The sequence below is a fragment of the Sorex fumeus genome, unplaced genomic scaffold (assembly GCF_029834395.1).
Source record: "Sorex fumeus unplaced genomic scaffold, SorFum_2.1 ptg000111l, whole genome shotgun sequence".
Classification (NCBI taxonomy): domain Eukaryota; kingdom Metazoa; phylum Chordata; class Mammalia; order Eulipotyphla; family Soricidae; genus Sorex; species Sorex fumeus.
The window spans coordinates 7262647-7280580 of NW_026606168.1; the positions used below are offsets into that span (position 1 = coordinate 7262647).

Sequence of the window (17934 nt, forward strand, 5' to 3'; positions counted from 1 at the left end):
TTACTAAAAGTAAATCTGTGAGCTGTAGTATACTACCTAATGAGTTGTAATATATTACCTAATTGAAGTATCTATCTTTATTTAAACTTGAAATATTAGATATGTAGTAACTGCAAGTCACTAAAAGTAAATTTGTGAGTTGTAATAAGAATAAGTTTTAAGGAGAGATTTCAAAATTATCCCAGTCACAATAAAGATTTAAGGATGTATAAACATCAATACATGCAGTAGTCTTATAAATAGAAAAATAATAAAAACTTATTCTGCAACAACAGTAATTGACCTAGACAGAATCTTGCTAAAACATACAGTACCTTTCTATAAACAAATAACAAAATTTAGATAAACTTTTTTTAAAATAAAAAATTTCTTACAAACCATTTTCTGTGCTTTGTGTTTGCATGACACATACTTAACATTCTCTACTGGATCTTTACTTTCCATCTTAGAGTAAAATGCATATAACTTGGCTAAAGTGACCACTGCGATTCAAGTTCATGATAATTTTTCAACTGTTTTGAGAGAATGACTTTTTAACCCTTCACATTAAAAGTAGAAATGAGAAAATAACTATGAACACAAAGACAAGATGAACAATAAAAAAATTTTCAGGGAAAAAGGAAACAATATAACATATTCTGCACACATCTACTTTTCATATTTGCATATATACACAAGAAAATCAGGTAGGCATTTTAATCAGGAGCAGCAGGTAATACACTTGAAACCAGAAAAATCGACATTCAAATCAAGCTTCATCTTTTGTGTTTGATCTCAAGCAGTTCCCTTGCCCTCTTTTTGCCTTTGTCTTTCCAAATATAAATGTTGAAGATGATTAGAGATACTTCCGTGGGCTTTCCTAAATAAACCACCTAAGAAAAACCCCTGCTCCTCAGCAGATACTTTGTATTTTCCACAGTGAACATTAAATACTGAACTTGGATTCCACTACAACTCCCACTAGATTCTAAGAGATCTCTTTGGTGTATCTTTCTTCATGCTGAATTTTCTCCTTTCCATACAGATGTTTTGCTTGGACTTACTGAATTCTCTAATTCACTGGGGTAATAATGAGCTCAATCATTACCCTATGGAAAATTCTTTCTTTTTCATCTTGATGCCAGCTGGTACTAAAGCATACTCTCATTGAATCCTGCAACTCACTGGCAAGAATTTCTGCACAATATGCGCAGTTTAGGACTATGAGTTTGTCATTCTAGTGATAACTTGGAAAACCCCTCAAAGCTCAGCAAAAGTCAAGAAGAAACCACACAAACACAAAGGATGTTGAAATAAATCAATGACAGTACAAGTCATTTCTAGGCATATATATTTATATATATACATATATACACATATATGTGTATATGTATAGATGTACTTTTTAAATTTACCTCTTTCACATTGGGGTCCAGTAAAGCCGTAAGTGCAAGCACATCTATTTGGAGCCACACACCGACCTCCATTGAGACAGCCACTTTCACAGACAGCTGCAAAATAAAGGAAGAAAAGCTGAGAGGCTTCCAACACTTGTCAGTGATATTACACCAGCAGTCCTGAAAGAACAATCATATTAAAATCCAAATAACCACCCAGATATTTGTTTTAAACAGTTACACAATAGTTTCTGTTCCTCGAATATGCCTCCATCAACTCTTAGGAGTTGTATCTCTGTCAAGCTGCTTGATAGAAGTACATGTGTTCCTGTCTAAATGTTGACAATCTCATTTCCATGCCTCTCAGCAATACTTTCAGTGCTGCATCTAAATGGGTGATTTATCTAAGACTTTTCTGGATGAGAACAGCATTTTAGCAAACTGGCCCTTTTGCTTGTGATTTTTTTTTTCATTTCCCAAGGGCTCCCATAAAAGAACAGTATGTTAAATCTCCTAATTAACTGAAAGCAACAAAACATTAAAACTACATTCAGTAATTTACACATCATGATGGATATTCAATTGAGCCTAACCAAGTCAATGGAAACTATTGATGAGATAAGTCAAGAGATGCTAGAGAGAGAGACATTTTATTTGCCAGAAAAGGCATTAAGTAAGAACTAAACACTAGTGCCTGGAACAACTTTCTCTGTATAATTTCCTGCAACTCTTTCATAAGTGACCTCTTTCAAGGCATTTTTATCCAGTGGGGTAGCACTTCCCTGCCAAACTTGTCAATTCTACCAACTCTCCAAAGCCCAGCTCAAACCTCATTCCTATAAGGTTCTCCTAATATCTTCACTAAAATTAATTCTTCCTTCATAGTTCATTTTGTTTGTACTCTTGAAGCTATCATGGAACTGAGTCACTCAGAGGTCCCTTGAAGAGAATGTACTACAGAGAATTTCCAGTGCTGATCTTGAGATCCACTGAGACGGTCACATCAAGGACACACTATCCTGATTGCTATTATCCAATTAGCATAGGTGGGTACTGGAAAGTTCCCACCTCAAGTACATTTCTCTGCTTTGCAGGTTTCTTCTAGTGGGAAATACTTGCTCTGCACTCCCCAGAAGCCCAACTTTCTTGGAGTTACACAGTCTTTACGCTTCCTTCTACATAATCTTCCTTTCTTCTTTTTCTTCTTGCAAAAGTGTCCAACCTGCACCATAGTCTAAAGACCCTCCCCTCCTGCTTCTGCTTCTCCTCCCCTTTATTTTTCACAGAACTTTTTCCCAATAAATCTCTTTTGCATCTAATTCTGTCCTGGCATCCTCTTGGCATCAGAACCCAAGGAAGGCAAAGAGCCAATAACCAAAAATTATGGCAGGGTCCATTTTTGTCACAAAATTAGAGAGGCCTAATGTAAAATAATTGCATTGAGTTGCCTTGATTTATAATCACTGGAAAGTGAAGCTATTTTAAGCAAAAAATGAAATTTTTAGCTTATATCAGTCAACCTTCTCATGCTAAATATAAGAAAATTCAAATCAAGTCTCTTATTCTACGAGTATTAACTGAGTATATATTAAGATTTGGGCTAAATTCTCCAAGAAGCACCAAGGGAAGCAGAGAGCCATGTAGCATAGCTGCTTCTTATTCCCCTGCTGAAAATGCCTGTGGGTTCAAATCCAAACTTTATAGCCTTAGACAGATTACTTAAATCCCTGTGCCCGAGATTCCTCTTAAGTTCCGAAGTAATAAGGGCTTCTAATTCAAAGTACTGCTAACTCAGTTAATACATGAAAATATGCCTAGAACATAGCAAGCACAGAGTACCTAATTTCATAGATGAATCTTGCTATTGATGGTTGTTAAATCAATCACCTTCCTGGCTAACTTTTAGATGAAAACTAGTACAGAATCCAAACCAGTCCATGACTTCCATTCTGACCTTATTTCCCTTCTCATCATTTTCCTCAGCACTCAAGCTATAGCAGTACCGAAGTAACGGCCCCATGTGACATCTCTTGCCAGGTCATGTTCTTGGTGCTCTGGGTCATGCTGTTTCATCTGCCTGGAACGTTCGTTTCCCATCATATGGCAAGTAAACTTCTACAGTTCCCTTAAGATGGAGCTCAAGACTCTCTAACAGTGGGAGACTGTTCTGCCTCTCATCTCTGCATGCTCTGTACGGGCTACACAGAGCTCCGTCATTGTTCTCACCACACTGCAGTGTGTGGACAAGTATAAGGGCATTACATAAGTTTTGGATTTCTTTACAATAGTATTAATCATCACAGTATATGAATACCTAAGGGAAAAAACTAGAAATAACATAAAGAAATTTTCATCACTAAAGATTCATTAAATAAAGAGTAAAACATCCATATAATTGTGTATTATTTACCATTAAAATTCATTTTAAATATTTAATTTTTAAAAAACATAATAATTAAGTGAAAAGTATTATGAAAAAATTTTATACATATAATAAAAAGAGCATTATAGATATGGAATCTCAAATTCATGGATAATTTTTCTTTTTATATTTTCTTTCCTAATTTTCTGATGGGCATATATTCTTATAAGCATAATTTTTAAATAAGCTTTTTGAAAGTAGTTTTTATCTTCTGAAAAATGACATGGACTAACAGCATAGACACATAATAAGTGGTGTTAATGAAGAGTCAACAGAGTGAACACTATGTGATGAGTATTGAGTAGTAGAACCTCCATGAAAAAACTAAAGAGATTCAGGTACCATGAATCAAGAGTAAGGGCATGTTTGTTGGAAAGATAAGAGGTTGAGTTTTGAAATATATTACTTGAGAGGCTTCTTTAAAATCCAGACGGAGATATTTGATTAAATGTATATATAACTGTAATGAACACAAATTCTGCACTCTTATGTATGTGAGTGATTATAAATTAAAGCTATGAGGTAAGCAGTTCAGTGAAGGCAAATAAAAATAAAATGAATCAGACATCCCATTCCCAAGGTTATAATTGGGAACTCAGAGTTTGGTGTCTTGGGTCAGAAATCCTGTCCTGTTTAAGAGTTGCTGACATCTGTAAAAACTGCCATGCCATAGGTAATCAAAGAAAATCCATCAGCACCTAAGTCTTGCTCTTCTTGTCTGCACAGCTGCCCACTTGTTTATATGTTAATATCTTGAGCATGTATGATTATGGCTTTTACTTACGTTGTCCACAGTGAGTCCCTATGTAGCCTTTCTGGCACAGACAGTGGTCGTCGCTGCAGCTACCTCCATTCATACAGCGAATATTACAGTGTTGGACTTGAAAAAAAAAACAAGTAGGTTCCAGAAGTTTATAAGAGTAATTTGCAATTATTTGAAGATAAGATATAACATTTTGTTGGGATTCAAGTATTCATGCAGAAATAATCAAAGTTACAATGCTAAACATGTTATTTGTCTGTATAAAGTAATTTACAAAGTAACATGAGTATTTCTCTGATATTTCCCTTCTATGGTACTAAGTAAATCACCAAATCTAGTGAGAATTAACACTCACTGTAGCATCTGTAATCTAGATCAACCAGAAAATGGTGTCCTGAATGAGAGTGGGAGGCAAGAGAATGATAGTAATAATTTTCTTGTTTACAAGATTATAGTCCCAAGTACATGACCAGGGAAAGAGATAAGGTAATAAATTCCAAAGAATTTTGCTAAATGAAATCTTGGAGATGGCAAAAAAGGAAATACCTACAATATAATTTAATAACAAATCTTCCTTAAGATTTTGGACTCATGGTTGGACTCATCTCAGTAAGAGAAGCTTCTTTACACTGTACCCATAAGCCAAATGAGACTCTCAGTCTTTGAAATTCACTGTTACATTGTCAACTGAAAAAGAAATTATGAGCTCCAGGGTTCAGGACAGGAAAACAATAGGCCGGCAAAGTTAGCTGAGAGAAGGTGAGATAGAAGAAGGAGTCAGAGTGACAGGGTTCTAAATGCCTTGTTAGGAGAGAGAATGACTGATGCACTCCCATCTCCCCAGTGTCTATTTCTATCACTTAAGAATACTGATTAAATCACTTCCATATTTCTAGCATTTAAGCACTTAGCCATATTTCCAGGCCTGCTCCTTCCTTGTACAGAAGCACAACTACTCTACTTAGAGACAACTTGGTTGGATCATTCAGACCACTGACAACCTACAGAAGACCAGGGCTGGACTTTGAAAACTCGGCTTATTCTGCCCTGTCCTCCTGTGGGAGTAAAAATCCCAGATAAGAAGGCTCCAAAATTGTATGCACGGAGAATACAGTCCACTTTATTATGTGCAAGAACAGAAATTGGCTGCCTATATTTGTTCTTATGATCAGTTTTTCTAGGGCACAGAGGTTACATCTTCTCACAGGAACAAGAAGCCTCCCAATACCCCATCTCACACCCTCTTAAGTATCTATTGTAAAGACACTCAGTAGGAATCAGAAATGACAGCGATGTTCTCCGCATATTTCAGGATGGCACCAAGGAGAGGAAAGTGTCTGAACTCAGCACTCATTATGCCTTCAGAATTCCAAAGGGTCAAGTAAAGTTGAAACTAATACACCTTTTTGGGAGTATGTCATAGACTTACTAAATGCCATGAAAGGCTCCCTACCTCCTTATCCTTCACCTCTGTCCCTTACCATTTCCTAACTCAGCATTGCCCTGTGGTTCTTTAAGAGCCCCTTTGATGTTTCTAATTGATGCTATGACTCAGTCCTGTTCTACTTAGCAGTCATTCATTTACTCAACAAAGGTTCCTGAATGCTTACTATGTGTCATAAAAAAGTCACACTATGGTACTGTCTTTATGGACACTCCTCTTTAAGCTGTCTCGCTTGGTCCCGTGTTCAACCTCCAACACGCAATGCACTAGCATGTACTGTATTTCAATACTTCAAATATTTGATACTGTATTTTAGGTACTGATTTCAGTATTTTACCAAATCTCCATGACTTATTACAAAAGTCTTTTGTTTTTCCTTTGAGCTTCACTGAACTCTACTCTCTCTTCCCTCTCTCATCAGATAGGGGCCCTCTTTCCTCTGACTTCAAAGCAACTAATACTCTTGAAATATCTGTCATTTCATCTAAGCTTTTAAACTACTTTTCCTATATCTAGCTCATTTTCTAAGAGCTTTTTGGTCTAATAGTGTCATGATAGTTCTAGGAATATCATGATTATTAATTACATCCCCACATGATAAGAGTAGCACTTGGATGATTTGTGGGTGAGACATACAATTGCTAAATTAATTTCCATTTATTTAATCCATACAAACTGATAATGACATCAAAAACCATACAAAAAAAATGAGAGTGAGCAGATGCCCATTGTATTCTAAGCACTAATACAACCCAAACTAGGCTGCTATTAAATATATTTTTATCTTTATTTCCCCATGATAACAGAATAAATAACTCCTTTCTTGGAACACTATTATAAAAGTCAAGCAACCCAGGAAACTTATTTAAACAAACTGTTATTTTAGGCTCCTATGACATTCTGTGAAAATGTCTCAGCCAAAATGCTTTTGAACTAAAAAAGAAATTAAAAAAAAAACCCTACAATTACACACAAAAATATTATTTGGTAAAAATTTGGATGATGTTCTAAGTAGGACAGGAAAAGGTATACAGTTGCTTTTAAATTTGAAGTTATACTTAGCTTCATCATATCTTAGAAAAACAGTGAGAATTGGGAAAGCACAGGAAATGATGTCATCTGTCAAGCAGCATAGGAACTCAACCCACAAACTGATTTCAATTAAAGTGGCTCATGCCAAGAACTAATTTCCATTTCCACATGAGCTACAAAGCCATTTAGCTACTTTCAGATAAAAAAAAAAAAATTAACAGTGGTTTAAATACTCACTTTACATTATTTGCTCGATTTGAAAAATAGAATGAATTCTTCCTTCTGGGATAAAAAGTAAGTTCATGTTTAAATGAAAGAGAATGAAAATCTCTCTGATACAATTCTATATATTTGTTCTACCCTGTTCTTTCATATGAACTTTTTCTGACATAAAATATTCTTTCTTCTTTAAAATAAAAAAAAAACTAGGAGAAACTTATAAGACAAGAAGAAATGGTCCCGACTCCCTTTCCCCACCCCCAAAAAAAAGCAATCCTTGGATTAGAGGAGCTAACTCACCAAAAAATAACAGAGTTTGGGGGCGGAATGCCTAGATTTTGTTTTACACACAACCAATATGTGCAAGGCTCTACCACTGAACTATCAGAATCAGGTGATTCTGATCCCAGCCAATAGGATCAGAATCACCTGATCTCCCACAAACATGTTGACCATAAAAAAATTTCTCATTCTTTGTGAGTCTTTTTTTGGGGGGTGGGGGTTATTTCTTTCAAGATGGGAGCAATCATTAGGAATTTCTGTAAAAAACTGAGAAAATTAAGTATGCAGCTGCACTATACAAAGAGAAGCCACTTAGAGAGGATAATATATATAGATCTTATAATATACATTACATAAATTAATTTTTATTGGGTTCTGTAGTTGCCTCTTATTCCAATCTTTTATCTGGTTTGAACAATTCCAGATATTTGGCAATTAGGAGACTAAGTTCTGTGTCTCTAGAAACAGTGAACCGCAAAAAAAAAAAGGGGTGGCTCCATTTAAATGCATGAGGATACTCTGAATTCACTGGCTGTTTTAAATTCCCCAAGGCAGAATATATTTCTAAACTCAATCTTTGTTCATATTTTGCCAGAAACTGAAGTACTGGGGAAGTCCAAGTGTCAGTATGCAGGCCTGTACTGTCGTATGCAATTAACCCTGAGAGCCCTAGGTCCTGTGAGGAGTTTCCGTCTGAAGATGGACAGTTAGCTTAAAGGGTTGCAAGTAAGCTTTAATATTCTAGAAATAACAGGAAATGTTGCCATTAACCTAAATCCACAAAGAATCCCAAAAGAATTATATGTTTGTTCTAGAGAATGAAAGGCTGTCATTTAAAAAACAGTTAATGAATGCCTTCCACTTGCCAGGCATGTGAAAGAGAAGAAACTTGATCCAAAGAGACAGTGCATGCAGGGTTAAGACTTGCACACAGCTGATCTGGATTTGGTTCCAGGCAGCCTATCTGGTCCCTTGAGCACCACCAGAAGTGATGCCTGAGCACAGAATCAGGTGTAATCCCTGAGTACAGCCAGGTGTGAACTCCCCACCAAAAACTGGGGGGGGGGGGGATTTATTTAGGTTATCACCTAGTATTAGTTAATTCTTCTGAAGAGTACAATGTAAGTAGGCCTCTAGAATAAAAAAAAACACAGGGCTGGCATATGTATATAAATACCTTGGGCCATATTTCTTTTTAGCCTAGTTAGAGTTGGGAATGGTTCCAAAGACCTGCTATTATCTTGGCAAGCAAGATAGCCAGAAAGAACATGAGGAAAAAATTGCAAATAAGTATTTGTATGGTCAGCACGTGACTTTTATTTGAGCAATAGAAAAAACACAAAGGAAAATTCTAAACTAATTCCTGGACTCCCACCTGAGACCATAAGGAGTTCACAGGAGGAGTCAGGTTCACTGCGGGACAAAAACAATTTTCACTTGGAGAGATAACAGCAATGACATTTTTCTTAAATGCATCCATTTATGTCCTGCCCATAGGAAGATCAACTTCACAAATACAGGGGAAATAAAAAACAATGAAAGAAAAATATGGAAAATGCATAGTGAAATAAGGCACCTCTTAAGAAAGCACTAAACTATTTCTAGTGATAAGTCAGAATATTCCACTCACTTCTCTCCTCCCAGCTCAGACAAATCCTGCATATCCCTGAAAAAACTTTCCAGGCCACTTTACCCAACTAGCCACAACACCACCACTGCCCCATCCTCTGAGCGTGACCTTGTGCTTTTTCATCTGCTGGATGCAAGCAAACTCAACCATGTGCTCCTCTAGAATCTCCCTTTGGCCTTCTATACCCTAAGAGGTTGGGGTCATGTGGGGAGGGCAAGCAGCCCAAATTCTTACTGAAGTGAAGAAAAGATGAATGTCATAACTTTTTATCAAAGTGTCAGAGGTTCCACTGGGTAAAAATGTCAGTACTTCCCAGAGATAGAGTGGCTTAATGCAATTCCTATGCAGATCCCAAACAATTGTTTTGTAGATATAGACAGGTGAGAACAGTTACATCTTGCTAGGATGCCAGGAAATTGCTGGATTATAATTCGGATCTTCTGGAAATACAATCTCTCATTCAAGACACTAAGAGATCACTTGTAGTCTCAGTAACATGGCAAGCAAGTCTAAAACCAACCCTCCTTTAATTTATTTCAAATAAGGAAGAGAGAAGGCCCTACTGGCCCCATGATTTTTCTTATATCTCCTTTACTCCTATTGCCCCTGTAAGTATAAATTTTCCCATAGATAACATTAGTAAAATAATCTGAAGTTCCCCCACTTTTAGTAGAGCTGTGGGAAGTGAATGAAAACAATTCACTCAGTTGTGTTATTCTGCTAATGTAATTATCAAATCATTATGTCCACATTTATGTCTAACATAACATGGCTTGGAGGATCTGTACGATGACTGAAAGGAATTTTGATTCTAACCAGGGACCCTCATTTTGAAACTTTCTGCCGTTTTTAGTTATACAAGTTGTATAGACAATATTAGTTGAGGTAGGATCTCAAACAATAATTTTAAAGGCTCTAAATCCCTCAAAGATCCTAATAAAATTATATTCTCTACTTTATACCACTATCATCAACAAAGTACTTGGACACTTTGTTCGATATCCAGCTATCATACATTGATCTCAGCCTCTTCAGAAAATACAATCCACAAGTCTTAGACTTGGTACTCACAGAATAACCCCTGCACGTCTTAAATCTCTAGCCTAAATCTGACACACAGGATCTCACCACAATATTCCTTCCATCTCCCTGCTAGCAAAAAGTCTACAAGTGACACAACTCTTCCCTCTGATCTTGTTAACATCCCATCTCCACATCTTATGGTTTTTATTTGACAGAAAAATCATCAGTACACATGACTGCTAAAGATTTTTCCAGCTGCATATCCATCTGCTTTTGCCATCTGGCTTACTTCCTTTTCCCTGAGGAGTGCATATCTGTTACTTGGTTCAAAGGCCAACCTGAGATATGGCTCTGATCCTAATTTGATATCTAAATTCCATCTCTTGCTCCTGACCAATGGGAATCATTTTGATAGCAGCAAAGATGTCCGACAAGCTCCTCAAAGTACCATCTGCTGCCTCTCTGCTGCTCTCTACTTACCCAGCTCAGGTACCATGGTATGTAGAAAGAACCTGATGTTGTTTAGATGACGCACATTCAAAACCAAGCTGAGGAAGTATGTCATTCGTGATGTGTTACGAAAACGAGTTTCAGTGCCATTCTCTGCTAGTCTGCAACTGGCTATATTTTAGCACAAGGTTCTCTTTTATTGTGTTCCACCAGAAGCAGATTTCAGGACAATAATTTCCACTCAAATCATTTAATTAAGAAGTACTTTTATGAAACACTGGTAACATAGTGGGAAAATGTATACAGGAGAGAGAAAAAAACTAATAACATACATAGGCAAGCCTATTTTGCCAAAGTGGGAAGCAGGAATTCATTCTACTAAGAAACTTCAGGAGACAGTGCAGAACACAGGTCATAGTTATGATAACTAAGAGTAGAATTGTCTGGGGTACTTAACCAATATTCTTCATTTGTCATTGGTGAAAAGTGGTTTCTAGGGCCTTTCACTCTCCAGCACTTCCACTTGCCCCACAGGCAGCGCTGGAATGTTCCATGGTCACAAAACTTTTATAAAAGCTCTGAGTTTCTATTACATCCATGAATGTCAAGACATGAATGGGTACTTGAAACCCAGAACTATTTGTCTGTCCTGCTCACTGGCTTGCAGGTTAAACATTAGGACTCTTACACATAGTTAACACACAGTGAACCTTGACCATATTCCTTAGAGACAAGAGACAAAAGTGAATACACTAATTCCACAAGCTTTTTCTCTAAAATAACAGAACACACTCTAAGGGGACTGCAATTTTTCACTAGAAATGGGAAATGGAAAATAAAGCTAAGTTTTGTGCTTCGATGATAGCCAAGATGTTGAGAATTTATATAGACATGAATTGCAATTTTGTAAACAACCAATTGTCTCTTTCACACATATCCCCTAAATCCCTAATGAAATCCCACATTTAAAGACAAGAAACAACAAGCCAAGCACAAAAGGCCCAGAACTATAAACTATCGGTATTTGTTTGGCATCACAGAATGAATGAAGTGTCAGAATTCTGAAAGAGAAGAAATTTGCTTCATGATATACCACCCTCTAAAACTTCCATGAAAACATCTTCCAACATGTTCTTACAAAGGCAAGGGTCTTGAGTTTTTTAAAGGTGTTTAATCATATTAATATTTCATTATCACAAGGAAGAATGCCAGTTTTCTTGAGCTACAAGAGTTCATTAAGTAATCACTTCACTGAGCATCTTTTATGGTGTTTATGTTGGAGATACAGAGACAGATAAGATGATGTTCACGCAGAGGGAGATGGAATTATAATATTCACAGTAACTATGTTCCATAGGTAATTTCACTAAAAGAGTGACAGGAAATGGGATGCCAGATTGAAGAAAGCCATTCCGAATATTTTGAGCAGAACAGAGAAGGCAGATGTTCTGGAGAAGGGGGAAAAAAGTATTGCAGGCAAGAAAAAAGCCAAAAGCAAATTTAGGAGAAAATAGAGCATAACCACATTAAATAATATTATATATAATGCCATGTTATACTCACTGGATCGGGAGCCACAGGAAGGAGATATCTGACCAGAAGGGCAAGTGCACATATTTGGCCTAGAACAAAATCCATCCCCACAGGAATGCCGGCAAATGGCTGTGAATAAAACCAGAGGTCTGTTAGCTCATAGATTCAGAGCATAGTGATTTACAGGACGCAGCCCTCAAAGGAGGAAATGTGGGTTCTTAGACTCCTTTTTCACTTTGCTATCCTGACTTATGTAACCTTAGGCTTCAAGTTTATTCATTTACTATACAAATCTGCACAGCTAAATAAATTTTGACTGTAAAATTCTGTAACTCCCTTGTTTATAATGCAGCTTCTCTTCTACTTTCATGGCAATCTATCAAAAACCAGGACATTCTCTGACAAGAAAACAGAAGTCCTGCATGAAAATATATTTATATGCCTGCAATCATTCTGTTTTTATAGCACTGCATTGTCCTCCCGTTGTTCATCGATTTGCTCGAGTGGGCTCAAGTAACGCCTCACAACAAATTGTGAGACTTGATGTTAGTGTTTTTGGCATATCAAATAATACATCACGGGGAGTTTGCCAGGCTATGCCGTGCAGGCAAGAAACTCTTGGTAGCTTGCTGGGCTCTCCGAGGGAGGGCGGAGGAATCAAACCCAGGTTGGCAGCATGCAAGGCAAATGCCTTACCCACTGTGCTATCACTCCAGCCCCTCTGTTTTTAATCAACTTTAATATTAAAATATATAAAATCACAGCAAGATTCTTGAGAGTCTGTTTTACCATTAATGTTTAGTAATTTTTATAAAATGTTATGACCTGGGCTTGAAGAAATAGTACAGAGGGTAAGGCACTTGTCTTGCATATGACTGACCCCAGTTCAATCTCTTGTACCACATTCGGTACTTCAAGTATTGCCAGGAGTGACCCCTGAGCACAGAGCCAGGAGTAAGCCCTGATCACAGCCAGGTGTGACCAGAAATACTCTAAAGCAAAAACTAAAATACTGGGGCTGGAGTAATAGCACATTGGGTAGGGCATTGCCTTGCATGCGGCCAACCTGGGTTTTATTCCCAGCATCCTGTATGGTACCTGGAGCACCGCCAGGAGTAATTCCTGAGTGCATGAGCCAGGAGCAACCCCTGTGCATTGCTGGGGTATGACCCCAAAAAAAGCAAAAAAAAAAAAAACTAATATATTACATCCCACTATCCTTCCAACTAAAAAAATATGATTGAAGGAGAACTCTTATTCTATGTTTAATCATGTTGTAAATTATTTCATGGTCTGAGAGGAGAAGTTTGGAATCTACTACAAACATACTGATTCTATTGTCAGGAATTCACTTATCTTTCAAAGAAATATCAACATTTTCATGATATTTCAAGAAGCAATATCATATTACTACCAAATTTTCTGTGAGTGATCAAAAGAGTTTACATTATTAAAAAATTATGTTTATCAGTAGACTAAGATACTCACAGATAAAATCTACTCCCCAAATTCCTGCACAATCTTGAAAGATGCAAACATAATATGTAAAAAAGTAAAAATACACAGTTCAGAGAAAGCAATAAATTACCAAAGGAATCCAAGGGGCCAGAAAGATAGTACAGCAGGTAGAGTATTTGCCTTTACCTACCCAGATTTGATCCTGAGCAGCCCAGATGGTCTCCCAAGCCCCTTCAGAATGATACTTAAGCACAGAGACAGAAATAAACCCTGAGCACAGCTGGGTGTGGCCCAAAAACCCAAAGTTAAAGTAAGATCAAGTATTAAAAGAGCATGGGATGGAAATGGAAAATTCTTTAAAAATAGTTGTCAAAGAATCCTGTAAATATTAATAGCCTGAAAACCCAATTTCTCAGAAATTCTATAGATCAGCAAAAAAGTTCTGTCATTAAGTTCTTTTAGAAAACTCCAAATGCCATTAAACACCTTTTTTTTAGGGATTCTGCTTTAATCTTGAAATAAACTGCAACAAGCCCAATGACTAAGATGCTTCAACTCAAGAATTGGAAAAGAAACTATCTTTTTCTATTCACTAAGAAAATATTGATTGAAATATCCTATTTTTCTTTCACATACTGGTCTTCAAGCTACCGAGAGTATTCGATATGCCAAACACAGTAACAACAAAGTCTCCAATGGAGACGTTACTGGGCCCGCTCGAGCAAATCGACGATCAATGGGAGGGCCTTTACCTTTTTATACTGGTCTTGATCATGTGGGTGGAGTCAGAGCTTCTTTAATATCCTTTCAGCTCTAAATTTCCCCATTATATTAGCAGAGATTTTTTTTAATATGGACATTATTTTGTAGGTATAGTAGCTGCAAAAGTTCATGAAGGACAAAAGCCCTAACTTGTTACCTCCATTAATTAGCAGCTTTCCTGAAATGTGATTTATCATTCAACATTTAATAAATCTCTGTAGCCATAAAGGAATCTTGGGTACTCTCTGAGTTCCTCCCTAGTGTTTCCATTGATCATCTGATGCCCTCTCTGATCCTGTCACTTCTACCTTTAATCTGAACCACCTAGATCCAATGTACAAGGTTTGAATACACTTGCAGGTAGTCAACAAAATGAAAAACTACAATCAGGAAAGCAAGAATATTCTCATTACTTTCTAAAAATTCCAATTAAAGGAATTAACCACACATATGGCCAAACATAATATATATATAATAGTATGAAAAGTTGATCAAAATATTCCTATGGTTCTATTCCCTGTCTCAAAAATATTCTAAGGGAAGACATTAAATTAAATATAAGTGGTCTGACCAAGTTAGATATTTCCTAACTTGTAGTCAGAGAAAATGGGAAAATCTTTTAGCTGGAAGTCTCTGCTATAAACATACCAATGGGATGCAGTTACAAAGAACTAAAAACTGAACATTTCCAGGCAACCAAAACAATGAAAGAACATGAGAATGGCAGACTGCCTCTTTACTTACGGACAATACACTGATTTCCACCAGGTAAGGTTTTCCATCCAGGACAACAGTAAGCATTATAACGTGATCCACAGACATTGGGTCTGAAAGAAAAACAAAAACATTCAATAAAAAATTATATACTTTTTTTAAAAAAATGGAATATATGACCAGTGTCAAGAAAAAGTTCCAGAGTCTTAAGACCAGAATAAATCTTTGCAGACAGAGAAAAGTAAATTTATGAAACTGAAAGCATGCTTAAATGTTTAGAATACTTAAATATGATGATACAAACAAAATTTTTTCTTATCATCTTATGTAGTACTTCAGGAAATGAAAACCCACAGACTAAAATGTAATGCGATCTATCATAATGCACATATTTAAAAAAATTATGTGCATAAAAATGAACTTATATACAATTTACATAAAATCTGTGAAGGCATATGAGTCTAATTTAAACAATAAACTTCCTTTCAATATAGTTAAGGCATCATAAAAATCATGTTAGCTTTTAAATTTCTACTGATTGAATCTGCATATTTTCCCCCTAAAACCTGACTGCATTCTTTATTTCACCAGAATTGCAGGAATGCAAACTCTGACATTAGTGAAGGAAAAAATAAAATATTTTATTTTGTAAATAAAAATATTTACAAACCATGTAAATATTTCTTTAGCCAAAGTTTAGAAGCACAGTTGATACTGGCTGTTGCAAGAAAATAAAGTTAATATCACACTGAATTTCTTGTTTACAGAAAGTTCATCGCACATCTTGAAGTAAAACCTCCATTCAGCATCTAGATGATCCATAGTTAGTAATTTAAGGGAGAAACTTGGTAAGGATTCTGCTTATTCTGCACTGGTAGAGACTAGAAACTAAGATAGAGACTAGAATACAGACAGAGACTCCAAAAACACCATTTCTACTTGGCTGCATGTCATGGCCTAAATATTGATGTAGTTTCTTGAGATCAGGGGCTAGTAAAATAAGTATAAAATTTTGTAATCAACATCACAAATTAAGATATTCCAACTCTTGCTGATAAAAAGAAATGCTGTAGTTCCATGACATATGTGTAAAAGTTTAAAAACAACTGCTAGCTAAAAGCCATGTTCAGGGGCTGGAGCAATAGCACAGCAGGTAGGGCGTTTACCTTGAACGCGGCCAACCCAGGTTAGATTCCCAGCATCCCATATGGTCCCCTGAGCACTGCCAGGGGTAATTCCTGAGCGCAGAGCCAGGAGTAACCCCTGTGCATTGCTGGGTGTGACCCAAAAAGCAATAAATAAATAAATTAATTAATTAAATAAAAGCCATGTTCATTTGAGGTATATACACCCAGTAATGTGTGAGTATGTAAAACATTTCACATCACAGAACCTCTTGCAATCCATCTGAACTCACAGCTTCAAACATTTGCAGAATGGGAACTGAGATTAGCCATTTGTTTTGTCCTATTCTCCTCTTTGTTTCCCCACGAACATGGTACATTTTTCAAGCAAAACATATACTTCATACTGACTGAGGCTGAGGTCAGAAAAATAAGTTGGAATAAAGATGGAAGAGGCAAGGGGAAAAGCCCTAACTTTATACCCAATGGCCCAGAGATCTATCTCAATGGTTCAACAGAAAATGACCTGATCAAGATATAATAAATACTTGTTTTTAGAGCCTTTCTGAGCCTTAGTTTATTTCTCTACACACTGGAATAAGGAAATATCTGCCTTAACATTGTGTGTGTGTGTGTGTGTGTGTGTGTGCGTGCACACAAGCGCTCATGCACGTGCAAGCATGCATGTCAGTATGCTTCACAAGTATGGTAGTTGGAATAATGAACATAAAAAGTTTTGTACGTGAAAATGTCAACAAAAAGTTAATGCACATTAATGTAGAATCATCTCCTTACCTAAATAAGTTCTTCAAAGGAATCTAAGATATTAGAAAGGGAAAGTGACTTTACTTGGAATTTTAAATCAATGGTTCTCATTCTTCTGTATCTCCCATGACAAGTAGCACTCAAAAACTTTAGAGTGTCCAGAACTTTCTAGGGAAGCTGAGTTTCAGTAAGGGGTGTGAGGGAAGAGAGAGTAGGGGCCTAGGATGGGGGTACCCTTAAACTTTCCACACTTCATGAAAGTTCTCTCGATCTAAAATGATGACCAGGCCAAAGTCAACCACCTCACATCTTCCCCAACAACAGCCTATTACAACTCCACTGGAACCAGTCCAACCCCAAACCAAATCCTGGAAGAGCTTCAGAGGCCCTCTGTCTGAGCCTTTGCAGGGTGTCCTGTGGTTGGAGTTCTATGTTTTTCAAACAAAAATCAGGACATGTTGTCTGAGAAAAATGAGTATATTTATGGAGTAACAACACATAACAGGGTGGAAAAAGTTAAGAATCCAGGATCAACCATTTCAGTCCCTCCAAGAAAGACACTCAAAATATTTTCCGGGGAATTTGAAAGATCACAGGAAAACAGCTATTCTTTATTGTTTTTTTTTAAATGTTCAGAATCAAGACACAAATAAAAATCAAAAGATGGCTCAATTTACAAAACAAATTTAAATAGGTCATATCATATCACATAAAAATAAATGAAGAGAGATGATGAATCGGAAAACAAATCAAGAGAAAAGATGTGAAAAGCAATAAAGAAATCTGTGCATAAAGTAGAGATTTTCATCATTTACTTTACTGAAAGTAAAGACATCTCAATGTCCTCCAGGCACATATCACATCATGAAATAAAATGTAGAAATGCAAATGAGTGTATTCTACCACAATACACAAATATACAATTTAATGCTTCACA

The 17934-nt window shown here is 36.5% G+C and overlaps 1 protein-coding gene across 1 annotated transcript in view; it reads right to left on the minus strand.

Annotated features, from left to right (window-relative positions):
- Positions 1 to 17934, minus strand: part of FBN1 (fibrillin 1) — a 255857-nt gene that overhangs the window by 201945 nt on the left and 35978 nt on the right. The window contains exons 2-5 of the mRNA XM_056135363.1: positions 15139 to 15221; positions 12205 to 12303; positions 4583 to 4678; positions 1395 to 1490 (exon numbers count right to left, since the gene is read on the minus strand). Of these exons, the coding sequence (XP_055991338.1) occupies positions 1395 to 1490; positions 4583 to 4678; positions 12205 to 12303; positions 15139 to 15221 (374 nt within the window). The remainder of the gene's footprint in view (positions 1 to 1394; positions 1491 to 4582; positions 4679 to 12204; positions 12304 to 15138; positions 15222 to 17934) is intronic.